General features: G+C 41.1%; 1 protein-coding gene across 1 annotated transcript in view; it reads right to left on the bottom strand.

The window, feature by feature from the left end:
• Positions 1-26824, bottom strand: part of LOC137649571 (cyclin-C-like) — a 45852-nt gene extending 19028 nt beyond the window's left edge. The window contains exons 1-3 of the mRNA XM_068382547.1: positions 26679-26824; positions 8043-8149; positions 5840-6046 (exon numbers count right to left, since the gene is read on the bottom strand). Coding sequence (XP_068238648.1) covers positions 5840-6046; positions 8043-8149; positions 26679-26710 — 346 coding nt within the window. The 5' untranslated portion in view covers positions 26711-26824. The remainder of the gene's footprint in view (positions 1-5839; positions 6047-8042; positions 8150-26678) is intronic.
• Between the last annotated feature and the right edge of the window lie 652 nt (positions 26825-27476).

Raw genomic sequence — 27476 nt, 5'->3', positions numbered from 1 at the left:
CTGAAATGGAGGGTTTTCTGCCAATCACCAAAGTATAGAGTAACAGCCATTAAAGTTGATAGGTAAAACATGATGAAGGTAGCTATCTTGGGAAAGAATATGCAAGTGAAGAGGGTTTGCCAACCTATTATGTATAAAGATCAAGCAAGCTATCTTGGGAAAAACAAAGGTAGTGGAGATGAGTTTTGCAAACCCCTTGTATTATCATTATTGTTATTACTTGTTAAGATACAACCCTAGTTGGAAAAGCAGGAAACTACTGTATAAGCCCAAGGGTTCCAACAGGGGAAATAGCCCAATGAGGAAAGGAAATAAGGAAACTGATAGAACAGTGTGCCTGAGTGTATCCTCAAGCAAAAGAACACAATCTCAAGACAGTGAAAGACCACGGTGCAGAGGATTATGGCACTACTCAAGACTAAAGAACAATGGTTTGTTTTGGAATGTCCTTCTCCTAGAAGAGCTGCTTACCATAGCTAAAGAGTCTCTTCTACCCTTACCAAGTGGAAAGTAGCCACTGAACAATAACAGTGCAGTAGTTAGCCATTAGGGGTCAGCATTAAGCCTGTTTTTATTTGTTGGTCTTGGATGTGTTAAGTGAAGGGATCGGAAATAAGGAGTTGCGGGAGTTGCTATATGAAGATGATTTGGTGATTACTGCTGAAAATGAGGAAGAATTACAGAGAAGGGTAGGAGAATGGCAAGAGACTTTGGAAAGGGGTGGTTTGAGGGTGAATGTGGATAAAATTGAAGCCATGGTTAGCAGTAAGGAAGGTAGGGACAGAATAGTCATACATGAAAGTAGAGGAGCAGTTATAAAATAGGTAGAAAAAATTTAGATACTTGGCATCTACTACAAATCATGAGGGAGAATGTCAGGCTGTAGTTGGGAATAGGATAAAAGTAGCATGGGGAAAGTCGAGTTGATATCTTGAATGGGAGCCCTTTATTTCTAGCTATACCTAAACTGTCTACTAATCTTTTTATCCAAAAACCATAAGCTTGAAGAGATTTTGGGTGCAACTCAAAATATCTACATGCCTTACAAGGTTTGCAGTCTGATAGGCTAAATAATTAGGAAGTCTTTTCAACCTAAACCAATACTGAACAATAGAAGACTTTCAGTAAAGGTCTAAAGGTAATTCTCCAGCATCAACAAAGAGGCTTGGGATAGGCAAGATTCTAAAGGCTCCAGTGGCCAAACTGACACCAATATGGTGTATAAAATCTAAAATCTTTAATTAGCTTGGGGTTTCACAAACAACAAATTTTCTAAAAAATTAAAGCCTTGTACAGTATAACTTTAAAATAGTTTTGTGGTCTGCCCCCGATGTATGGGACAAAACTTTTAAAAGATTCAGAGCATCATGACATTTTACTTTTAAGGCTTTCAAGTGAGGACTCCTTATCAACCTACAATCAAATATTAATCATAAAAATCTAACTTCACTTACACATGGGATCCATTGACCTTTGATGTACATATCCAGGTCCTAAAAATCTAGCTTCATTTATACATGGGATCCATTGACCTTTGATGTACACATCCAGGTCTGGATGTACTCCCTGAATACGACAGAAAAGGACGACAACAGTTTTGCTTGTCGAAAACTTAAATTCATTCATATCAGCCAACTGAATAATTTTTTCAATTGAGAATTGTCATTTTCTCTCAACCTGTCATTGTAGCTCCAACAAATGATATGCAGAGATTATCTATTAAGAGTGTTGATACAATATCTTGGGGAATGACAGAGGATATTGCATTAATGGCTAATGTAAATAAGGTTACACTTAGCACACTACCCTGGGGAACTCCTTCTTCCTGTCATTTCCTCTCTGACAAAGTTTCACCCACTCTAATTTGAAAAAAATCTATGTGAAACAAATGATTGAATAAAAAATGGTAGCTCGCCTGTCAATCCCAAACTATGAATGGTTTTGAGTATACTATACCTCCATGCAGTATCATATGCCTTTCCAAGGTAAAAAGAAGACTGTTATATGGTGCTGTTAGGAAGCAAAGGCTTCACAAATAGAGGATATCAGTTGATGAGTGCATTTTTCTGAATCCACACTGGATAGGTGATAAAATATTTCTTCTCCAAGTATCACATCAGTCTTGCATACACAAAATATCAATGCAATTGGTCGATAGTTTGCAGCTAAAAACTTATCCTTACTGGGTTTTAAAAAGGCTAAAATAATGGCTAGTTCCCAAACACTTGGATAACTATGATCATGCCACATTCTGTTAACAATGCTTAAACTAAATAACTTAGTATTAACAGGTACATGTTTAATCATTGTATATGGAATTCCAGGGGCTGTATCATTGTAATTAGCAAGTGTAGATTCAAATTCCCTTTCAGTAAAAGGAGCATTGTAAGTTTCCTCTTTTTCTGTTGCAAAATTTATCATTTTCTGGTCTTCAATGCTTCTATACTGGTGACCAGGAGCTGCTTCCCATTTATTATTATTATTATTATTATTATTATTATTATTATTATTATTATTATCATTATTATTATCATTATTTCTCCAGGAATGTGGCAACTACAGAGGCATAAAGTTGATGGGCCATACTATGAAAATATGGGAGATCATTGAGAAGAGACCCAGAGATGAAACAACAATTGGTGAGGAACAATTTGGATTCATGCCTGGAAGAGGGACTGTAGAAGCAATATTTACTTTGAGGCAGATGACAGAAAAATATCGGGAGGAACAGAAAGGATTACATATGGTCTTTATTGACATGGAGAAGGCATACGGTTGAGTACCACGTCAGGAGCTGTGGAGATGAATGAGAGAAAAGGGAGTCCCTGAGAAATACGTAAGAATCACCCAAGATATGTATGAGAGGGCAGAAGCAAATGTTAAGAGCAGTATAGGCCTAACAGAAAGTTTCCCACTAAATGTGGGACTACATCAGGGGTCTGAATTGAGCCCTTACCTATTTGATCTGGTCATGGACGTAGTAACACAAGGTAATAGAGATCAGTCTCCTTGGTGTATGCTTTTTGCTGATGATGTTATACTGTGTAGCACTAGGCGAGAGGTAGTAGAAGAGAAATTGGTGGAGTGGAGAAGAGAAATGGAAAATAGAGGATTGAAGATCAGCAGGAAAAAGACAGAGCATTTGAGATTGAAAAATGGGGAGAATGGTGAAGTTAGTTTACAAGGAGAGAGATTGAAAAAGAGTTGGAAATTTCAAGTATTTAGGATCAACAGTTGCAGAGGATGGTGATCTGGGGGCAGAAATAAACCACAGAATACAAGCAGGATGGAAGAATTGGAAAAAAGTGTGTGGAGTACTATGCGTCAGGAAAATAGGGGTTAAGTTGAAGGGTAAAGTACACAGGACAGTTGTGAGACCGGCAATGATGTATGGAGCAGAGACGTGGGCAATAAAGAAGACAGAAGAGAAGAAGATGGATGTGGCAGAGATGAGAATGTTGATATATGATGTGTGGGGTGACAAGAAGATATAAGATACGGAATGAGGTAATTAGGGGTACCACAGGAGTTAGAAAACTATCAGATAAGATCCAAGAAAGTAGACTGAGGTGGTATGGTCATGTCATGAGAAGAGATGAACAGTATATTGAGAGGAGAGTGATGGAAATGGAGGTACAGGGAACGAGAAAGAGAGGGAGACCAAAGCGAAAGTGGATGGACTGTATCAAGGATAACCTTCGATCAAAGGGATTAACCGGTGATGAAGTGTGGGACATAGGTAGATGGAGAGCGCTGGCCAGAAACATCGACCCCACATAAAGGTGGGAAAAGAGGCAGACAACGAAGAAAGAAGATTATTATGTCTCCCGTAACTACAGGGGCATAACAACAATTAAAATGGCAGCAACGAATCCCTACGTGTCATAAAAGGCGACTAAAAGGGACGGGACGAGGGGACTGGGAATACCCTCTCCTGTATAGTTACTTCCTATGATATCAAATAGGAGGAGCTGGGGGGAGAGTGACTGCTCCCTACACTCTAGTTTTGGGGTGGATGTAGTATGATAGAGAGTAAAAGATGTGGATTGGAAGTATATTTTGGAATAGAAGGATAGATATATTGACCTTGTGTGAGGCAAAGATAAAATGGGAAGGGTGAAGTGATGTTTGATGAAGTGACAAGTAGAGTGTCTGGGATTGATAGGGAAAGAGCAAGAGAGGGTGTGGCCTTATTTCTGAGTGAATGGATGACAGGTAAAGTAGTTGAATGCAAGGTGTCATCTAGATTAATGTGGATAAGGGATAGGTTAGGTAGCAAGTGTTGGGCTTTTGTCAGTGTGTATGGGCCAGGTTGCGAGATAAGTAAAGAAGAGCAAAATGAATTTTGGAATGAATTAATTAAGTGTATAAAAGGACTGAGTAGAAGGAATCATGTAGTAGTGATGGGTGACTTAAATGCCAGAGTGGGTGCTGAAGAGGTAAAAGGTCTCATTGGGAAATATGGCATACCAGGTGAAAATGAGAGGTGAGAGACTGGTAGATGTGTGTTGAACAAGAGCTGGTGATAAGTTGTAGTTTTTCAAAAAGAAAGATAATAACAAATATACATGGGTAAGAGTGGCAAATGGAAGAGTGGGAGAAAGGGCATTAACAGATTAGGTGTTGATAACAAGAAGGAAGTCTGGTAATTTTTTGGTTGAAGGAAAATTAGTTTTAGCAAAAGAGTGGGGAAATAGATTGGGGGAATGTAAAAGGGAGGTAATGAAAGTTGAAGACTGTAAAAAAACCTGAGGTAAAAAGTGAATATCAAGAAAGGTTGGAAGTGGCATATGACAGGGTGAAAGTAAGAGAAACTGGTGATTCAGAGGAGGAGTGGAAGTTAGTAAAAGAAAATTTGGTTGGGGTTACAAGTGATATGTGTGGCAAGAGGATTGTTGGAGGCAGCATGAGGAAGGGTAGTGAATGGTGGAATGAAGGAGTGAAGATGAAAGCAGAAGAGAAAAAGAGGGCATTTGAAGAATGGCTGCAGAGTAATAGTGTAGATATGAAATATATAGAGAAAAAGATGGAAGTAAAATGTAAGGTAGCTAAGGAAAAGAGGGCGGCGGACTGGAGGTGGGGTTAGGGATTGGGTCATTCATATGAAGTGAATAAGAAGTTTTGGAAAGAAGTGAAGAGATTGAAGAGGGATGGATCGAGAAATGAAGAGACAGAGAAAGATGAAAATGGAAGGTTGTTGAAAGGAGAGGAGGCAAGGAAAAGGTGGTCTGAATATTTTGAAAGGTTGCTGAATGTTGAGGATAATCAGGAGGCAGATATAATTCCTGTTGCAGGTGCTGAGGTGCCAGTGATGAGAGAGAGAGAGAGAGAGAGAGAGAGAGAGAGAGAGAGAGAGAGAGAGAGAGAGAGAGAAGAGAGCACTAGATGAAACAAGAGGAAAAAAGCACCTGGTATGGATGGTGTGAGGGCTGAGATGTTAAAGGATGGGGCTGTGAGTGTACTTGAATGGACCCAGTGAACTGGGTGTAAGCGTGTATTGTTCCGTTATACAAAGATAAGGGAGATGTGCATGAGTGTTGTTATTCAAGGGGTATTACCTTACTAAAGTGTGGTTGGAAAAGAGTAGGGTAGATTGCTAATTAACAGGATTAAGGGTAAAACAGAGGATGCAATCTTAGAAGTACAGGGTGGTTTTAGAAGAGGTAGGGGATGTATGGGTCCGATTTTTACAACTAGGCAGATATGCGAGAAATATTTAGCAAAAGGTAAGGAAGCGTATGTTGCATTTAAGGATCCTATGTAAAGGACAAAAGTTTGTATTTGTACCAGAACAAAGCTCCAATTATAAACTGTAATAAAAAATCCAAAGATAACTTACCTACAGTTTGACACGTGGAGATTAATCTACTGTTAGAAATTACACCAAACTCTTCTACCTTCGAGCTCAAGAAAACACTTGTAGGGGCTAACAGAAGAGGATCAATACATTTTAAAGAGTTCCTGGCATAAAATCTCTTTAAAAACGTAGTTGCTGTTGCAATAACTTGCTGTCTTAGCTTTAGAGTTTCACCCAGTTGTTGAATAACTGTAAAGAAAATATACATTACTGTATAATAAACACTTAAATCTACAAGTACACTTTTGTACCCAAAATGTCAAGGATATATCTACAATATACAAAATTTTTTAAAAGTAAATTTGTATTGTTCCTAACTATATAAAAGTGAGTCCTTTAATAGAGGGATGAAGCTGGAATGACCGTTGAAATTTAACAAGGTAGTTGTAACTACCGGTCGATGGCTGGTAAGCCCACCTACCCGTCATTAAGGGGCACGACTCAACCCCATTAAATTCACAAATTCTAAGTAATTTCTATTTTTCCTAACATACTTACCGAGAACTACTTTCTTAGGAGATACCTGGAATCTCCTCTCATCCGACCAGAGTTTTGTGTAGTTTACCCTACTTCCGTTTTCTGTGAGGACTACCCCAGGCGGAAGGATACGTGCCCTGAGGCCAATACCGGGTCAGGCCGCGTGCTAGCTTGGGTCTCGACCCTCAGTAAGTTCTCTGGTCGCGTCGTGATATCATCTCGACTCCTCTCTCAGTGCGACTCTTTGTGTCCCCGACTCTTTGTGTCCCGCGTGTCTCCCACGTGGTATCGCTGTGCTCTCCCTTGTGTTCTCGCGGTTTCGCTTGATATCCTTGTGCATTCCCTTGTGTTTCCACGTGTGATCCTTATCCTTTTATCCTATCTTTGCGATTTAGGTCATTTGTGATATACAAAAAACTATATAACCTATTAAATAAAAATTCCTCCATTTGCAATTTCACGATATCTACTCTCATGGTCCGACGATTTCAAACCAACAGTGCTCTTCTGCACCAAGCCTGCTTCGCACCATTTCCCTCTCCACACAGCACGACACCCCATCTTTTGTTGACTAGGCCTCACTCTCGCATCGACAGCCAGCTAGAGTAATTATTGCGAAACACAGAGTATGTGATTTTTTATTCAATACGTTATAAGGCCTTTTGTATCACAAACAACCTAATCCGCAATGAGCGAACCCGTGAATAGGGAGTGCTAAATGTACCAGGTTCTGTTCGGGCTCCCCTCTAAGATCTCCAGATCACGGCAAAACTCGAGAAGCATGGCTTAATGTCGGAGAATGGTCTCCACCAAGTCTGTCAGGACTAGCCAATCATCTAGGTAACGAAGGAGAAAATGCTTTTGACGTGTGCCAAGATCAAAACTAAAGTGAACACTCGAATAAACACCGGAGGTGCTGTTGACAGAACGATTCACAGCACTCGAAACTGGTATATCTTTCCATGTAGCATAAATCTTAGGTACTTCCTTTATGACTGATGGATTAGGATTTGGAAGTACGCATCTTTCCCGTCCAACGTGATTATGAAATCTTGCAGTCTGACAGCCTGTCTGACCACTGCTGCAGTCTCCACCTTAAACAGAGTCTAAAGGACAAAATTGTTCGAGGCCAAGAGGTTTATGACTGGTCTCCAGCCTCCATACACATTTGTTACAAGAATGGGTCCACTGAAGAAGCCTGGGGAACCTTCGACAACCTGCTGGAGAGAGCACTTCTCTATCATGGTCTAAACATGAAAGGCTTAAATTATTGCCAACCGTTATGAATGTGGAAGGAGACGTTTGTCTTCGACCATGGTTAAAATCAAAGTGAAGATAAGAGTGAGCAGGGGGGCGATACTTCTCCAAGCTACCACTAGTAACAACTGTAACAGATTTTACACCACGTTAAAAGTTTTACAGCCATAGCCGGCTAGCGCTGATTTCTTTTCCTATGTAAAGAGCGTAAGGTTTGTATTCTGTGTAGGCCAAATTTGGAAAGAAAGAATAATGAAAAACACAAAATGATAAATTCCAATACAGTACTTTCAATAAAGTACAGTACTGTACAGTACTATAATATTAATGGCTATCAATAAAATGGTAAAGTTTTGTATACCAATATTTTCTGCTTATATATTAGGGCAAATAACCAATATCACTTCACTGCATTACACTCAATCTGCATGGTGTACAGTACTGTACTTACAATTAGCAAAAAATATCATTATCTTGTGATATTCTACTTCAGTAAGCACCTCCAAGTCAGCCTGCCGCTCCTGGATCAAATCTTGACTATCAAGGACCCACTGTTGGCTGTAAGGACAAAAATCTATTAGGCAAAAGATAAAAATAACCAAAAGCATATGGATACACACAAGCCAATAGAATAAGGGACAAACCCTTGTTCAATGACGACTGAACACTTGCTCATTTGGAGAAACAGGTGGCCTATCATCTTTGGAAAAGTAATACAGTAGTACCTCGGTTTTCAAGTGACTGAAAACCGTACGAGCAAATTGATACATGTATGAGCATAAAAATTCAAATCGGTTTACAAGCATTGCATTGGTCTATGAACCAAAAATTTACTTCCGTATGCACTTTTCTTGTGGACAAGTACTGTACGAATGAGGCTATCACGCGATGTGCCAAATTTCTCGGGTGCAATGAAATTCTAGATGCAAGTCACAAATTATTATGCTTTAAATGTTTGATATGAGTTGGGATATGTATCTATGAATAATATATTGTTTACAGTACATGTATTAACTTTTATGTGAGATCAGTTTTTAAACTAGTTGTAGTGTCCAAAAAAAAAAAATTCTGGCATGGGTCCTTGGTAACTTCTATTTATCCTCATTATTTGCTTATAGAGGAAGGAGACAAAAGCTGTTACGTATTTTGTAGAAGAGGATATGCCCGAATACTATTGAAGATGGAAAAAGGAAAATGAATGTTGGGTATTTATGATTTGAGTGAAAAAAAAATACAGTAGCAGCCCATACGATGGGCACCTCAAATCCAACCATCCATAACTACTACAACACAACACATACAGTAAGTACTCCTTCGTGACAGCATGAGAAATAATGAGTACACCCATTATGGCTTCATGAGAGCAGGAGGGAGTGTTGCCATATAATGTAGTAACTTTTTCATCAAATTTCCATGCCAGTTAAATTGTTTTACAATATTACTCATACTTTTTCTATTCAATTATTAATTTGTAAAGTATTTATTTCTGATCTTAGGGGTTATAAACTGTTAATAATTAGCATTACAAACCTTAAAAAAAAAAAAAAAAAAGAGTATATGTGTAAATATGGATGTGTGGAATGCATCGAGTTAGTTTACTTTATTTCTTAAAGGAAATTTGAAAAAAAAAAAAAAAGAGTATATGTGTAAATATGGATGTGTGGAATGCATTGAGTTAGTTCACTTTATTTCTTAAAGGAAATTTGAAAAAAAAAAACGGATTTTGAGCGAAGCGAAAAATCTATTTTTGGGTGAGATAGCCATGGCGTCCTGATGGAAGGATCCTTTTTGGTAGCTTCCTTGGGTAATCACTACTAGGATTTTCCCAGAGAATTAAACCACAGGTTATCACAGAATTCTAACTTCTGGAGCGAGTATCCTAAGGGTTTCCCCTTAAGACATCGTGTATCAACAGGGGACACGCATGTATTAACGTGCCACATAGCTATCTACACCCCATATAGAGTTAACGCTTCAATATGGCGGACAGAGAGCGGCTGGGAGCTGAGCCGCAGCCAATCTAGATGTGGCGATATCGGTACTCGCGATGTAAACAGACGGACGCCATTGCTTTTGATGACGTCACGTCCGTCCTCATCCGAAAGTCTGGAGCTCGCTCATCACCATGATACAGCGGCGCAGGGCGGGACCTGATAACAGACAGGGCGGGTCCATCAGGACGCCATGGCTATCTCACCCAAAAATAGATTTTTCGCTTCGCTCAAAATCCGTTTTTTGGGCTCAAGCCATGGCGTCCTGATGGAAGAGTACCAGAGAATTAGTGTATCGTGGTAGACTTTTTCCCCTTTATAAGTGAGTGCTAAAACATTGAGCCGAAAGCATAGTGGTCTATACTAGAGCTACCGTGAGGCAGTTGCCTTCCTGCACCCCTGGCATGGAAGTCCCCACGGGCTATGCTGAGATCAAAGTGGTCATGGGAAGGCTATTCATATAGGCTGAAGGAACAATGAGATCCAGAAGATAAGTCAGAGCGATTTGGTATTCGCGTCGAAACAAACTTGAAGAAGTGGTGGTTGTACACTTCGTGCATGGAGTTGACTCATCTTCATAATTGAGTAAGTATTCGCTAAGGAAACTTACTTGCTCTATATAAATAAATGCCCGGAGTAAATCCTGGCATTTTCCTTAACCAAGAATAAAGGGTAATAAAACTATGACAATTAGTATATTTCATAGTAAGAAAGGAGCAAGGGAGACGCACAAGTAATAAAATAGACATTTTATTAGATAATTGCAGGTAAATCAATACATGTCATGCAATAAATAGTAAAAAACATTTACATTGATAAAAATGTACATAGTCATAAAGGCGTGCTCTTGAGTCTGAAAGGGAAGAATCAAGTATTAGTAGGCACTCGTTCTACGGAACGTTAGTCTTTATGTAACACACGTCATGCACGTGGCATGTAGCACTCATGTGGTAATCTACTATGACATTTCACCTGAGGTAAGAACGGTTAAAGAAAGCACAAGGTGGTTTCTGCTTCACTACGTATCACTTGAGGGTCAACATAGGCACCCGACGAGTTAGAGTCCCTAATAACTCACTGTTCTAAGCAGAGTTCAGAGCAGGTTTCATAACACTACCTGCGGCTACCACAAAATGTTTCACTTCGTGCACTTGTTTCGCATAATGTTTAAAGAAAACACGCGAGGATTTCCAGCCTGTATAGTTCTTGAGGCTTTCGAAATCCATACTCTGAAAGAAATTCAGAGACGAAGCGATTTTCCTAGGATCATGACCAGCGGGTGTACTGTCTGGATCCGCTCTGCGAATGAAGTAGGTGATTTTAGCTCTCAATTGTTTCAGTGACAGGTCGCTGCCCGATGTTTCTCCTTTGAAGAGTTGGCCTCCACCAAAGTTTGAAGTTCTATGAAGATAGACCTTAAGGCTCTCTACTGGACATAGAGAGGCATCTTCCTTCAAGGGGCATATCCTCCACGGGCCCCATCGTTTGGTAGGTAATTCGTTCTTTGCGAGAAACGTCGGATCAGGGAAGAGGGAGAGGTCTCCTGAATCGTTGAAAACGATATGTCCCTCTTCTCTAGATAGTGCCACTATTTCGCTGACTCGGGCTCCCGAAGCTAGAGCAAAGAGAAATATAACTTTCTGAGTCAGGTCCTTAAGAGGGCATGAATCATTGTCCAAGTTGGAGGCGAAGTGGAGAACTTTGTCTAGAGACCAAGTGATTGGTCACGGAGGGGGTGCCGGTCGTAAACGGGCACAGGCCTTCGGTAGTTTGTTGAAGATGTCGCTAGACAGATCTATTTGGAAGGCGTATGACAAAGGTCTAGTCAAGGCCGATTTGCAAGTAGAAATCGTGTTGGCTGCCAAGCCTTGTCCATGAAGGTGAATGAAGAAGGACATGCAAAAATCTATGGTGATTTTCGAGGGGTTCTTTGCCTTGACGAAGGAGACCCATTTCCTCCAAGACGATTCGTATTGCCTTCTCGTGGATTCGGTCTTGTATTCCTCGAGGAAGTCTAGACTCTCCTTCGAAATCCCAAACCTTTTCTTAGCGGCTAGGGTGAGAAAATCATGAGATGAAGGTCCTTGATTTTCGATGATGAAGCGAAGACAGTCGACTTCTGTATTTGCTGGGAGAGAACTGGGTCTGGGAGGGGGATCAGCGTTGGCTGCATCTCCAGGATCAAGGGGTACCAGTTGCTGCGGGGCCACTTGGGAGCCACTAGAGCTGCTGTCCCTTTGAAGGTTCTCAATTTGGAGAGGACTTTCAGCAGAAGATTGGTGGGAGGGAACAGGTAAATCTTGGCCCATCTGTTCCAATCCAAGGTCATGGCGTCCACCGCTTCCGCTTTGGGGTCCTCGTACGGGGCTACATATCGAGGAAGTTGATGGTTGTCGCTCGTTGCGAAGAGGTCGATCTGGAGTTCTGGGACTCGGTGAGAGATGAAGGAGAATGATCTTGCGTCTAGAGACCATTCCGACTCTATCGGGTTTGTCCGAGATAGAGCGTCCGCTGTCACATTGCGGAATCCTTGTAGGTGAACTGCAGACAGGTGCCATTTCTTCCTTTCTGCCAGACGGAAGATTGTCAGGAGCACCTGATTTATCTTGGGCAATCTTGAGCCCTGGCGATTGAGACAACGCACTACCACAGAGCTGTCCAGGGTCAGGCGAATGTGTATCGACGGGGGCGGGGAGAGTTTCTTCAGTGTCAGAAGAACCGCCATGGCCTCCAAGATGTTGATGTGAAACGTCTTGAATAGAGGAGACCAAGTGCCTTGAGCCTGTTTTTGGTGGGAGTGACCTCCCCAACCCTCCAACGAAACGTCCGTATGGATGTTGAGAGATGGAGGTGGGTGTTGGAGAGGAAGGGACCTTTTTAGGGCCCTCGCTTCTGACCACGGCTTTAGAAGAAGTCGAAGTCTGCTTGGGAGCCGTCTCTTGAGGTCTCTTCGAGCGATGGATGCGGAACGTCTCCAGACTCCCGCTGCATCCTTTAGCTGTGCACGAAGCACTGGGTTTGTGATCGAGGCGAACTGTAGAGAGCCTAGAACTTGTTCCTGCTGGCGTCTTGAGATCCGTTTGGATTTTAACAGTCGCTTGACAGACCCTGCTATTTCCTTCCTTTTCTTTGCTGGAATGGAAAGGCGGTGTGACTGAAGATTCCAGTGGATGCCTAACCATTGGAACTTCTGAGCTGGAGATAGGCGAGACTTTTTCGCGTTTATCTGGAATCCCAGGTGTTCGAGAAACTGGGTAACTTTTCTGCAGGATTCTATACAATCCTCGGGCGAGGGCGCCCACACTAGCCAGTCGTCGAGGTAGGCCATCACCTGGACGTTTCGGATGCGGAGCTGTTGTACTACTGCGTCCGCTAGCTTTGTGAATATCCGAGGGGCCACGTTGAGTCCGAAGGGCATGGCCCGGAAGGCATAGCTTTTCCGTTGGAGTCGGAATCCTAGGTAGGAGGAAGCGTGATGGTTCATTGGTATGTGCCAGTATGCGTCCGCCAGGTCTATCGAGACCGTGAAAGACCCTCGAGGCAGGAGGGTTCTGATCTGTTGAAGAGTCAGCATCTTGAACTTGTTGTTCGATATGAATACGTTGAGGGGGGATAAGTCCAGAATGACTCTGAGTCTGTCTGAGTCTTTCTTGGGGACACAAAACAGTCTCCCTTGGAACCTTGTGGACTTCACCCTTCTTATCACCTTCTTGTTCAAGAGGTCTAGCACATATTCTTCCAGGAGGGGGGTTGAACGTTGGAAGAATTGCTGGAAGGTTGGGGGTGGTTGCGCCCAGCTCCAGCCCAGACCTTTCTTGATGATGCTGTGTGCCCAGGAGTCGAAGGTCCAGCGATCCTGGAAGTGGCGGAGTCTTCCTCCCACCGGAAGCACTTCATTGCTTCTGGGGTCCCGAGGACTTGCTGCCTCGGCCGCTAGCTCCCTGTCCTCCTCTGCCTCTGGAGGGCCGGCGAGAGGAATCTCTGCCGGAACCCCTGCCTGAGCTTCTACCCTTGGGACGAAAGGTAGTGGAGTGCTGCTCGAAGGCGGGGTTGAAGGCCGGTGATGAGGACAAAACCGGCTGTGGGACCAACTGAAAGGTCTGTGGCGGCTGAGCGGCCACTTGGGGAGTAGCGGGTGCCGGAAACTGACGTCTGTGCTGACGTTGCTGGGGTCTATGCTTCGACTGCTTCCTCTTAGGCTGAGGACCGTCATCCTGAGAGGGCTTTCTCTTCCTAGACATGCCCCATTTGTTGAGAGGGTTCCTGTTCTCAGATGCGGCCTTGTCTGTGATCTCTTTCACTAGATCAGACGGGAAGAGGTACTTGCCCCAGATGTTGGAGGAAATCAGTTTCCGGGGTTCGTGTCTGACAGTGGCACTGGAGAACACGAATTCTCTGCAGGCTCTACGAGCTCGCATGAAGTGGTACAGATCCTTGACTAAGGTTGCCATATGAGATTTGGCAAGGACCATGTAATGGTCAGGGACTCTGGTGTCACCAGCCATTACGTCCATCTGGACCTGGAGAGTGAGAGATGCTGCCAGCCTCTCCTTCGTTTCCTGTTCCCTACGAAGGAGGTGATCGTTTAGCTTGGGGAGGTCCTCATTAAACTGACGTCCAGCAACGTCAGGATCTAGTTTGCCCACCACGAAGGTGTGTTGCACATCCTTCCAGTGTTTAGTATCGGGCGGGGTGACTGCGGAGAAAGGTCTGCATTCCTCCAATGCAGGGCAGGATTTCCCTTCTTCTACAGCCTTAAGGCAGGCAGCGAAGGCCTTTTCCGTGAAGGGTATCACCACTTCATCGGGCGCAACGTAGGTGGGGTACTTCTTGCTCAGAGCCGGAAGTCCAGAGCAGGTAAAGCCTCTGCTCTTAAGCGCTTTGGCAAGCATAGCCTGGGCCTTCGAGAGATCGAACACTATTTTCTCCTTCGGTTCGGTCTCTTCCTTTGAGGATGGTTCTGAACGTAGACGGACGTAACAGTCCGGATACGCCTCAAAGCGGGGGAAGAACTCCACTTCTTCCAGGGGTATGGAACCGATCTTATCGCTGACGAAGATCTTGTCGTCAGCGATGACCATATGCTCGGCGAATCGCCACGGATTGTCGCTCGAGCATGCGGGGAGGTCCTTGATGGAGATTTTGCGAGATTCCTTGGAACCTCCCATCGACCGAATGATCTGGTGAGTTTCTTGGAGCTTCTGCTCCATCACGGATTCAATGAGCCGAATCATATCCTGTGCCGTAGGTAGAGGAGTCGTGGTGGAGGACGTAGACGGGAGAGACACTTCCGTCGGTGTAGGAGTAGAAGGGGGGATGGAGGGAGGGGCATCCTCCTTATCGGACTCGGTATACACTACCCGGTCCTCTTCTTCATCATCCTCCCCTTCACCCTGGGCCATAAGGGTTTTCTCGGCGTCCTCCGAGATCTCTGACATGCGTTCATCATGTTCTGAATCCAGGTGACAATCATTCATGGACTGAGCCATGACAACATCAGGTTCCACTGTAATCTGGACTACGGGGATCTGTTCGACTGGGACCACTGAGTCTGGTGAGGCCTTTGGGAACAGCAAAGACCTCATTTCTTCTGTGGCTAGGTATGGTCCAGTGGCGTTCTTTTGAAAGCCACGTACCCACTTGCGTAGGTTGTCCCGAGCAGTGTCCCGAATCTCCGCTGAGGGAGAATCATAGAATGCTTTCTGTAAGCATTCTTGGCAGACCGAACAGGTGGTGGGGCCCCAGTACTTGAGATCCCCTCTCTTGTGAGCACAAGGGGCGTGTGTCCTACACGCCGTGTGTCCATAGAAGTGTGGCCGACGGACCGCGCAGAAGTCGTGGTCACACGTGACGTACTCCTCCTGTAAAAGAAAGAGACGATGAGTATTGTAGAGTCATAATATGGCTCGTATATAAAGTTAATTATTAACAAGTTAATATTAACATAAATTAATTGTGATGCACAGAAGGGTGGGTGAAAGGAGACAGACGCATGCCTCGTGTAACCCGCCCGGCTGGTTGCCGTAGCATCGGACAGTCCCAGGTGGCCGTAGGCCTCCATGGAAGGTGTCTTGATAATGGGAATTCCATCTAGAATAACCATATTATAGACTAGGCTTGAAATCTTATCAAGAAAGTCTGGGGATCATGAGATCCTAGTAAGGTTCCGGCAACCAGACGTGCCAATTACACGTAGCGTGCTGGAAAGATGAAACACGCAAGAAGACAGAGTGAAAACTGAACAAAGTGTACGATTCCGTACCAGTTTGTCTGCATTAACAAGCCGTCTAGGTGCGGTTTTTAGGAGCTATCGCTAGTAAAGATAGCTGAGAGAAGGGGTGCAAGGCATCTTGCCGCCTCCGGACGGGTCCGGCATACCCCCGGCACGCCGGAAGCCGCTCGAGCAGAGTTTCTGGCATTCAAGAATGATCATTCTATGGTCAAAAGAAGCCAGGGTGGCGGCAGCCGGTAGCGGCGGCCGCCGGCAAGGAGCGGCGGTTCCGGCAGCCGGAGGCAGTCGGAGGGTGACAGGGGTAAGGATAAAGGAGCATAGCCGGGGCCGGGGGCCGGCTGCTAGTGCCGGCACTCCGGGAGGGGTCGGCAGTGTGCCGAGGCTATGAGGGAATGGAGAGGCCACGGCGGTAAGCCAGCGGCCGGCGGCGATCCCCCGGCACTCGGGGGAAGGCGGCAAGGATAAGGAAGTCACCCGTAGCGGCGGTAATGCCGGGGTAGAGGCGGCAAGGGACAAGCACCAAAGATGGAGGTGGGATGGCAAGGCTGTATTAGCCCAGTCAAGACACCTCTGGAAAAGGTACCACCATGATAGAGGTGAATCTATCATCCTAAGCAGGGGCCGCAAAGGCCGGGGGCTAAGGCAGTCCAAGAGAGGACAGGGTGTACCCAAAGAAGGGGTGGAGACTCTTCATGTCGACCAAATGATAACTGACTCCATAGCACTATGGAGGGTCTATGTATCAGAGCGGACAACACTGGGAGCACCACGGGGTCCAGCACTCCAGCCTAGGGTGGAGTGTAGGACAGGGGACATATGAAGCCTAACCTACTGGTAGGTTAGGCTAGGCAAGAGATAGGTTGGGGGGGGGAAAGGGTCTTCTTATAAGAAAGGATGGGTTATGCACCAGAGCGGCCACCTAGGAAGGGAGATGCTCACCCTAACCTATAGTAGGTGGACCAACTGAAAAACGGTGCACGCGTATATTTCAGCAAGGTACATAAACCAGCCCTCCCAACCTAACCTGGATTAGGGTTGTTAGACCCTAATCAAGGAAGGGAGAAGACGTATCGCAAGGAAAAGGTCAAGGACCGATTCAGCTTAAAGGAGGTGATCCTACCTTTAAGGCCCGCAACACTAAGGGAGGGGTCATTCCCTTAGGTGGGGAGGCGATACAGTACTCTGAGGAGTCTTGTCCTATCACATGTAATAGGGTACAAGATTACCAGAGGGAAGCCCTAGGGCTAGGGATGAAGAGAGCATATAGGGGTCCTATCATAAGGTTAGGTTAGCAAGGCACTCAAGATAACCTACCCCCTATATGGTCCCTGAAGGCAAAAAACACTTGCATCACTGTCAATGGTATTGTAAAATAATGCCAAAATCTTCATAACTAACACTAGGATCACTGAAATATCATGCATTAACACTGGTATAGGCTCACTGGCCTAGGGGCTAATCAAAGCCTACTGGTATGGGGTCAGCGAAGACCCTAACTAATGCGTCAAAAACACGATAAAAGTTCCTAGCTATGAAGACTAAATAACTAATAGCGCTGATTAGTAATTTATATACCGGTAAGGCTGTTGCGGCTAACTAAATAAGGCATGCAAGCAACAGCAGCGTCATAAAATGGCGCTGACCGGTCTGGCAAAGCTCTGCCACAATTAAGCAAATATCTCGAAAAGTAAGATTTACTTTACGGTCAGAGCTTATTTAAACAATACTTAAACCTTTGTACTCAACTTTCCAGAAGAAGGTGAAGCTGAAGGTTGAGACATGGCGAGGATGCAAGCAGATAAAGTCGCACAAAGGGAAAAATACGTCCAATCGAGCGAGCTACTAGCAAAAGGAATGAGGACGGACGTGACGTCATCAAAAGCAATGGCGTCCGTCTGTTTACATCGCGAGTACCGATATCGCCACATCTAGATTGGCTGCGGCTCAGCTCCCAGCCGCTCTCTGTCCGCCATATTGAAGCGTTAACTCTATATGGGGTGTAGATAGCTATGTGGCACGTTAATACATGCGTGTCCCCTGTTGATACACGATGTCTTATGGGGAAACCCTTAGGATACTCGCTCCAGAAGTTAGAATTCTGTGATAACCTGTGGTTTAATTCTCTGGGAAAATCCTAGTAGTGATTACCCAAGGAAGCTACCAAAAAGGATCCTTCCATCAGGACGCCATGGCTTGAGCCCAAAAAGAGTATATGTGTAAATATGGATGTGTGGAATGCATTGAGTTAGTTTACTTTATTTCTTAAAGGAAATTTTTTTTTAGTTAACAAGCATTTTAGTTTTGAGCTCGCTTCCTGAACAAATTAAACTCGAAAACTGAGGTACTACTGTAGATCAAATTTAACTTTTATTAACTACATGTATATTCTGCTAGGAGCTGTTTCTCTGTTTATGCTTCAACTGAAAAGGAATACAACTCGACCATGAAATCACAAATTTTAAAAGTACGTAACTTGCATTTTTTCTAACTATACAAACCTGAATACTCTAATAGAAGTATCCAAGGACTTGGTATACTACCATAGGTAGCTGGAGGTAAACGTTGTCTTTTATTTCCAGGTTCTAGCCTTTAATACCTGAGCTACTGACAGGTTCTTCTCAAATATCTATAAGAATGCCTGAATAAACTAGAACTAGAAACAAATGTTAACACAAGACACATGAGTGGCAAACATAGGCTATCTGAACCAAGAACAAATAGTAAATTTGGTGAAAGGGCTTTTAGCTACTGTGCGTCTAGACATTATAATAAACTGCCAACTGAAATGAAGGACCTAAAGGGAGCAATTGAATTTAAGAAGAAACTAGACATTACTTTTCACAAGATCATATGATTTGGAAGATGCTACAATCAAAGAATTGTATAAGTTATAATGAAAATGTTTCGTTAGATGATTAATATGGACCCGGCCGAGAAGTAGTTCACTCGACTTCAGTGGAGGGTTGGATTTAAACCCAAAACAAGTAAACAAGTAAATGCTAGAGAGGAGTCAATATCCCTAACTTTGTGAGACCTTACCCATGATGGACTTTCAAGCCCTTCATCAGTTGATGGTTTCATGAAACCAGAGCGACACAAGAGTTCTTGGATATCTTTCTCTTGGTCCTGCAATTGCTAATAGTCTTTGGGGCTTCAGGTGCTTTTGGGTCTTAGGGGTTACTATGAACCTGAATCAAACACATGTCTACATATACTTTACTTTATTCACTATCTACCCACATATATACAATCATATATTCAGTTTTACCTAAAATATTAATCTAAACCCTAAACTTATCTATGTTAGCAATAATTCTATGCCATAAATTACTCACTTATATTACAATAGAAACTTTACAAATTTGGAAGCAATCTTATTTTCCTAACCATACAATGATACAAACCATTTCCTTTCACTATGGAGGCTCACCCTTAGATGGGGTCCAAAACCTAACTGGCTGAGAACCTGACCTTGGGTTAAGCTCTGAGCTCAAGCGAGTGTGAAAGGGGCACATTTGCTACTGAGCGAACACTTAGTATGTCATGCAAGAGAGTTGACAGCCTGGGCAATAGTGGTGAAAGTGTTTGGAAACTTTAAGCATTGTGACTTGACCAGGTAAGATTATCGAAGTGTATAGCACTCCTCTCACTTAACCTAGACACTGCCCTCCTCCCCCTCACACGGAAGATGGGGACATAACAAATATATACTGTAATATATTTCAGGATACAAAAGGGAAATGGGTATTTATTACCTGCAGTCACAGGTAACCCACCTTGCAGAGTCATCCAGATACTGTACCCTAAGACAGAGGAGGATGAAGGAAGAAAAGGCCAGGCATTCTGTCCATTCATCCCAGACTAAAGCAGGGTAACGTCTGCCCTTGACCAACTGCTACTTATACTATAAGAAAGCCGAGATAGCTTACACAATTTGTTGTGCTGCTTCCACAGGACCTATGGAGAAGGTATCCAGGTTCCTGTGGATTATATCTTGCAGATGGTGACGCTTCCAGACACCAGCTTGTAGAACCTGCGTCACAGAGAAGTTTCTCTTAAATGCGAGGGACATACTCATGCCCCTGACATTATGAGCTCTGAGTCTCCAATCTCTTCAGGGAAAGTCAGGATTCAGCTCTTGTTTGATTACCTGGCGAATCCATGCAGAGATCGTGCTCTTTGTGACTCTCGTTTTTATCCTGCCCGTGCTAACAAAATGTTGTTTAATGTGTGGGCGAGCTCTAGAAGTTCATTTAAGATAGCGTCTCAGCACTCTCACATGACATAGTAACAGTTGATCAGGATCAACGAAGAGATGCTGAGTCCGTTCAGTCTAAAGAGTTTTCCCCCTTGATGTTTAGTAAGAACTCCACTATCATAGAAATAGTGGGCTCTAAAGGGGAGGTTCTACGCCATAGGCAACGACGGGACAGATACCGAACCAGGAGTGCCATTCTGTCGATCTGGGAACTTGAACACTTTCGAAGCTCAGTGGCTTCTTTTTATCCGATCAAAATTCCATATTTCCAAAAATTCCAACAGGGTAATGAGAGCGTCAATCAAGGGTCAGAGATGCTCATTCTTCACCCACGAGGCACAAAGATAGTAACATATCAGTGCGAAGATACTTGTGAATCATTTATTAATTGGATCAATCCAATACAATACAGTATTGTAAGGATTGCAAATTTTACCAAGATCGATGAATTATACAGTATATCTTTGCGTCAATAGGTGTGGGAAGAGATGATGATGATGATAAAATGGGACTCTTGGGGGATTATTCCAGTGATAGTTTAAAGTGTTGGATTGGTGAAATGCATTTTAAATATGACAAAAAAACATCAAACAATGGCCAACCTAAGATTTTTGCAGTGATCTAACAGTTATTGCCATAGGAAGATTGCTCCTAAACATGAAGGCTTTTTTTTTATATTTAAAACTATCGATCGAAGATGTATTTGCTATTTTAGTATGGTTTACGTATAGTATACTCTAGAACACTATTGGCCACATCTACAGAGTTCACATCACATACACTCATGGACTGGTATGTATAATTTTTGTTGGGACGTGTGTATGTGGACATTTTAATGATGGACAGGAAGAAGATTGGTGGACCAGGACATATCATCGAGAAAGACGAGAGTAAGTTTGGAAAGTGGAAATACAGTACAATGTTGGTAGCAGGAGCGATGGCAAATGGGTGTTCAGCGGGATTGACCGGGAAACACATGAGACTTTCTTCAAGGTTATCAAGGATCGTTCTAAGAAGACATTGATCCTGATTTTATGAGAGTTCGTTCACCTAAAAACTACCATGATTTTGGACTGCTGGAGGGCTAATAGTAATATCAAGGATAAAGTTCTTCCACACTGCACTGTTAACCATAGCATTAATTTTGTGAGTCCGGATGATCTCAGTGTGCACACCAATACTATCGAATTGCAGTAACAAGTACTTAAAAGATCTGTACTACAGAAATTCGGGACACAGAAACATATCCTATAAACTACTTTGCTTTATAGCCTACATTACTGTATTAAAAAATGCTATTTGAAGGATACTGGGTGCAAAACGAAGGCATTCCTGAAATTAGTCAAGCCTGTTTACCAGCTCAATATCCATAACTCTGAAGTACTGGTCCTTCCCTATACCCTACTCCTTTGCTAATTACCGGTCAATTCAGCCCACCACAAAAAAAAAGTCCCTTGGAAAGAAGAAAATACCACTCAAAGATAGTGACTTCGGTGACTTTGAGTAATGGGTCATTGCAAAAGCTAGGGGGCGGATGTAATTCGTTGGGACAAAAGTAAACTTTATTTTAACTTGTAAAATATTTTTAATTTAAGAAACATGATTGTGTTACCTTGGTAGGAGTGAAATGGGTTACGAATCAAACAGTGTAAGCTAAGAATATGGCAGTGTAAGGAGGGATCGCAGGGGGGCATTAGCCCACCCCCGTTAGGTAGGGATATGGCTTGTAGGTAAGGTTACGTGGTTTTCTTGTGTAGAGGTTCAGGTTCAGGTTCAGGTTCTGGGGTGAGGCATAGCCTTTACAACGGCGCCTCTAACGCTTATCTTCTTGTACTGTTTTGTCTTTTCTTCCACATTATGTTCAATACTTCTTTTTTCTTTTCTATATTTGTTTCACTAAATAAAAATAATCCTACTATTTTTTTTGGGTCTTCGTCGTATGGTTGTTGTAGCTCAATTACTTTATTCCTTTCTTTTCTATATTCCTGGCAAAATAACAAAAAATGTATCAAATCTTCCTCCTCATTTTCACAAAAATTACAGTTTACATTCCCTCCATTGTGTCTATTTACAATATTTAGTTTTAACGTATTAGTTCTTGCTCTAAAAAATATCACTGAAGCAAATGTATTGTCATAAATTAACTCTTTTTTTTCTTTCTTCCACGTTCTATATATTTCTAAGCTCACTTTACTTTCTATTTCTTCTTTCCACTTTTCAGTATCCCACTTTCTGGTTTCCGTTTTTATTTCTGCCTTGTTCATTCTTCTTATTTGTCTTATAACTAAACTTAATTCTTCCAAATACTTTGCAGGTTGTTTCCACCATCTTCCTTCTTTTTCTTGAATATCCTGGATAATTATTTTCAGTATTTCCTTCTTTCCATTCAGGGTACGATTTAAGTACTGCAGCTTCCCATCCATCACCCTTGCTTTCATAGAAGATGCACCTATCTCCCCTCTTAGAGCAGTATTAGCTGTGCTTTTAGTGGCACTTAAAATCTTCCTATATACCCCATTCTCTATTCTTTGTAGTTTCTCTATTTCAGTTTCTGTTAGATTTATAACATTTGTTCCATACAAAATAGATGGTAAAGCAATACTTTTCCAGAACGTTTTTCCTATCATCACTTTATTGCAACTTTTCTCTATAACTGAATATGTTAGATTAGCTAATTTTTGTGCCTTTTCTATCATTACCCTTTTCTGAGTTTTAAATATATTCCTACTATTGTCTAGCTTTATTCCTAAGTATGTTAAACTTTCTACTACTTTGATTCCCTCTATGTTATCTGGCTTTTCTTTCATATTGTAAATCATAATACAGTATTACTCTTTTCTTTATTAATTTCCAACCCACATTTTTTACTAGTTTCTACTAATATCTGAATGTTACGCTTAGCATTATGTATATCCTGTGCAATTATTAAGGCATCATCTGCAAAAAAATAATGATTCTATCTTTATTAATTGATTTCTGAAACCGTTTCCTTCCTCTTCTATTTTCTTCATGACAATATACGTAATCAGTTTAAAAAGTGAAGTTGATCCTGTGCAACCTTGTTTAATTCCACTTGTAACCTCCATTTCTTGTTCTATACCTTCTCCTAAGTCAATGCCCGTAGTATCTCCTTGATAAATATTTGCAATTGCACTTATGATTTTGGTGTTAATTTTATATTCTTTTAAAACTTCTATTATTACCTCCCTTTTTACAGAGTCAAATGCTTTACTAAAATCTATCGCAGTTACTATTAGAGGTTTCTTGTTACTATAGCTCTCTTCCACACAATACTGTAATATAAAGATATTGTCCTCTATCCTGCCTCCACCTGTAAATCCTGCTTGACATTCATTGTCTTCTTCATTCATTCTTATGTGGTCTTCTATTTCCTCTTTCACCATCATCATGAATATTTTATAAGAAATATCTAATAGAGCTATGGGTCTTAAGTCTTTTGCCATTGGCCTTCTTTTCTTTTCAATCATCTTTGTTCTTGACTTCTTCCACATATTTGGTTTTTCTTTTTCGTCCAACTCATTTTGAAAACATTTCTGTAAGGTTTCAAGACATATTTTGCTTTTTCCTAGTGCCTTATATAGTTCGGGTTTTAGGCCATCTGGTCCTGCCGCTTTTTTTGCCTTTAATTTTCCCAGGCAATTCTTTACTTTTTCTGTTGTGATTTTTGGATTTTTCATTGGTTTTATTTTCCCTTTTGTTACCATTACAAGGTCATAGTGTTCCCTAAGTATGTCCAGGATATTTTATTCATCTATTCTTGTTGTATCTTCCTGATGCGCTATTTCATTTTCATATTCTATCTGTTTTTCTTCATTCCAAACTGAGTCTATTTTATTTTCATGTTTACAATATATAGTTTTCCAGTACTTGATTAATTCCTCTTTTGTTTCTTCCTTATTTAGCTTATTTCCTTGTTCTCCATAAAGTTGTATAACTTTGCCATGGGCTTTCTGTCTGTTCCTTATTCTATCAATATTCTCCCAGAGTTTTTTATTTTTATCCATTTTTATTTCTTCTGTTACCTTTTTTTCAAATCTAGTAATTTCCTTCTTTATCATTTCTTGCACTTCCCTCTTCTTTTGACCATATCTCTCTTCTAATACCTTTTTTACTTCGATATTGGATTCATTTCTTTTCTTTCTGTTTAAATCCTTCCTTTCCTTTATGCCTTTTCTTATTTCATCGTTCATCCAGGGTTGCTCATGTACCTTTTCTTCATCAAGAACTTTCCTTTTATATACTCTTGCCAATTTTTCTTCTGCAGCCTCTTTTATTATCAGATCCATTCCTTCTATTCTGTCTATTTGTCTATCTCTTACAATTTCCTCTACTCTTGTTGTATATTCTCTTAAACTATTTTCATCTGTCCTAAAGTATTTTACTTCCTCCCATCTTCCTTTATTAAAATTTTTGTTCTGGTCACTCATGAATTCCAGTTCTATAGTGATCAGATTATGATCTGAGATGTCAAAATTCAATTTTTCCTCGTCTATAATAATTTCCCTAAAGTGTTTATACATTTGTTCGTTTACTAGTACGTAGTCTATTACACTTTTTTGTTGCAATCTTTCCCATGTATATATACCTTTACATCTTAAATCTCCATTCAATAGGACTAACCCATGTTCATTCATCCAATCGAGAATCATTTCCCCGTTCCTGTCTAAATTCTGGTAACCTAAAAATCCTACATGTCCATTGAAATCCCCTAATATCATCAATGCCTCTTCTTCATTTAGATTTCTAATAATTCTTTCACATTCCTGTTTTATTATTTTATCCCTGCTTTTGTCTTCTTCAGTATTCCCTGCTGAAAAATAAACCAACAATAATCTAAATGTATGCTTATAAGCATTACACTTAACATGCAACAGGTCTTTACTTTTAGTTTCTATCTTTTCCAATTCTAGACTGTCACTATTTCTATAAAGTATCATCAAACCTCCTTCTTTTTTATCATCCATATTCCTCATATTTTCTACTTTTTTAACACCCTTACTTAAATTTAATCTATCTAACTTTTGGTGTGTTTCTGTCAAGCAAAAAAGTTTATTTCTACTATTTAATTCCTTCTCAACTTCCATCAGTTTTTGTTTTGTTAAGCATTGTATGTTCAACAAGTAAATCTTAAAGTTTTCTTTAATTTTGTGTTTATATTCTTCTTCTTTCCTTAAAGTTCTTGTGTGTCTTCCTCGTTCCAACAAAAATTTTCCCTTCTGTGCAATTTTCCTTTCTTTATGAACCATCCATCTTCACCATTTTGTCTCTTTGTTTGTAATTCTTCCCTTAAGCACCTATCTTGCTCTCTCTCTCTCATCGTTAGATCTGGCGCTATAAAGATTCTACTTTCTCTTGTTTCTGGACAATTTCTAAGGTTCTTAGCCTTTCCTATAATTGTCCACTTCTCTCTATCACTTTTCATTTTTACTAGTAATGGCCTAGGTTTATTTCTTTGGTTTCTAACCTCTTGGCTATCAGTTGGTCTATTACCTATTTCCAACCTACCTAACCTGACTGTTTCCACTACTTCAACTCCAGTTACCCCTATATTATCTTTGAACAGTCGCTCACACCTATCCTTATCCTTTCTTTGTTTTTCCTCTGTGCTTCCTTCTATGCATTCCTCGACATTATATATTACCAGATTATTTTTCCTCTTTTCCTTTTCCATTATCTCTTTAACCTCTTCTCTAACTTCTTCCCTGATGGCTTCTATAGGCATATTAACTTGTCCTACCTGTGCCGAACCTATCGAGTCCTTTATTTCTATTATTGCATGTTCCAGTACCTGCAGCCTATCCATTAGCCTATCATTAATCTCCTTCATCTTTTTATACTCAACCTTCATATTCCTATATGATCCCCTACATTCTCTACAAAACCAAGAGAGACTTTTGTTATTCTGCAGCACTTTGTAATCTTCCCTGCTAATCTTTACACAACCATTGTGGAACCAAGACTCACAGTAGTCACAGGCGATTCCATATTGTTTCTTTGTTACCTCTCTGTCGCACATGGCACAGTCAGCCGGTTCCCTTTCCATTTCTTCGTCTAATGAGGTTTCTACATCCTCGTTCCTCACCATCTTCACCTTCGGCTTCGTTCCAGTCTTGCCCTTATTTTCCATTTTCGATTTTGAGCCCATAACACCTTTAAGTCCTTAATTTTCTTCACTTACATCAAATAACACAGGAGCTCACGTGCAACGTTTATCCTCTCCTGCAACGTTAAGAGGTTTTGCAGAGCAACGATTACAGTGTTTGCAGTACAGCGACCACGTCTTACGAACAGCTAAAAATTTGGAATAAAATACCCGTTTTCTATGCAAGCGGGACCTGGCCGCTAATCTACAAAGGCCCCCTAAAAACATATATTCATAGTAATGAGCAATTGGTTTGTATTCGTGTAGGAACAAATACTCTATGATTAATGCATTTTAGGTCAAAGCAACATTCCTGCTGTAGTGATTTGTACTAGATAAGAGAGATAAACTACCCTAGGCTAGGCTTTGACAAGCGTAATCTACGGTAACCTATGATAATCACTTCTCTTTATATAACAGCAATTAAAATCCAAAATACTTACTAGTGAGCACTCTGCCAAAAATTTCCAGCCATTTCGGAATTAAAACCAAATAAAGAGCCTTAATCGAAGAACAATAACACTAACGACACCTCGTAATGTTAGTAGTAAATATGGTTCCAGATTCTAGCTTTGCAACGGCTCCTTAAGTGATCTTGTAGAGTTTTTTTAATTATTATTATTATTATTATTATTATTATTATTATTATTATTATTATTATTATTATTTTGTCTCTTCTTGAATGACAAAATACTTTTTTTTTCTTTTTTAAAGTATCTTTACTGAACAGCAGTAGAGATTACCTCTGAAATACTCCCAAGTAGCTTATTGACATGAAAATAACTATTCAAAATATAATTTTAGCTTGTTTTCATCATGGTTTACAAATTTAAAGAATGGGTGCTTTCCTATAGACTTCTGTAGCACTTGATATTATCATCAATAGCATTAATTAGTAGTTTAAGAATTTGTATCTAGAAAATTTATAACATGTTCAAATGTTTTTATCACGCTTATATTTAGATATTTCTTTATATATAGTTTATTCTTAATCGGATTGTTGAACACCAAAATTTATATGAATATTAGCTAAGCCATGAAAAAAATCAGTTTCAGAAAATTAAACCACTATAGATTACATTGATGGTACAATCAGGCGTCTGTGAATTTTTCTTCACCATTAACCTCAGACACAAATTGATATGAATAAATTGGTTGTATTTTACTTGTTTCATTTTAGCTATAGAAAAAACTAATCTATGTTTATTTCTCCTATTATCCATTTATGTTTCAACTTGTGC

The sequence above is a fragment of the Palaemon carinicauda genome, chromosome 11, assembly GCF_036898095.1.
Source record: "Palaemon carinicauda isolate YSFRI2023 chromosome 11, ASM3689809v2, whole genome shotgun sequence".
Classification (NCBI taxonomy): Eukaryota; Metazoa; Arthropoda; class Malacostraca; order Decapoda; family Palaemonidae; genus Palaemon; species Palaemon carinicauda.
The sequence above is the reverse complement of the archived record's forward strand: the minus strand, read 5'-3'. Positions and strand labels throughout refer to the sequence as shown.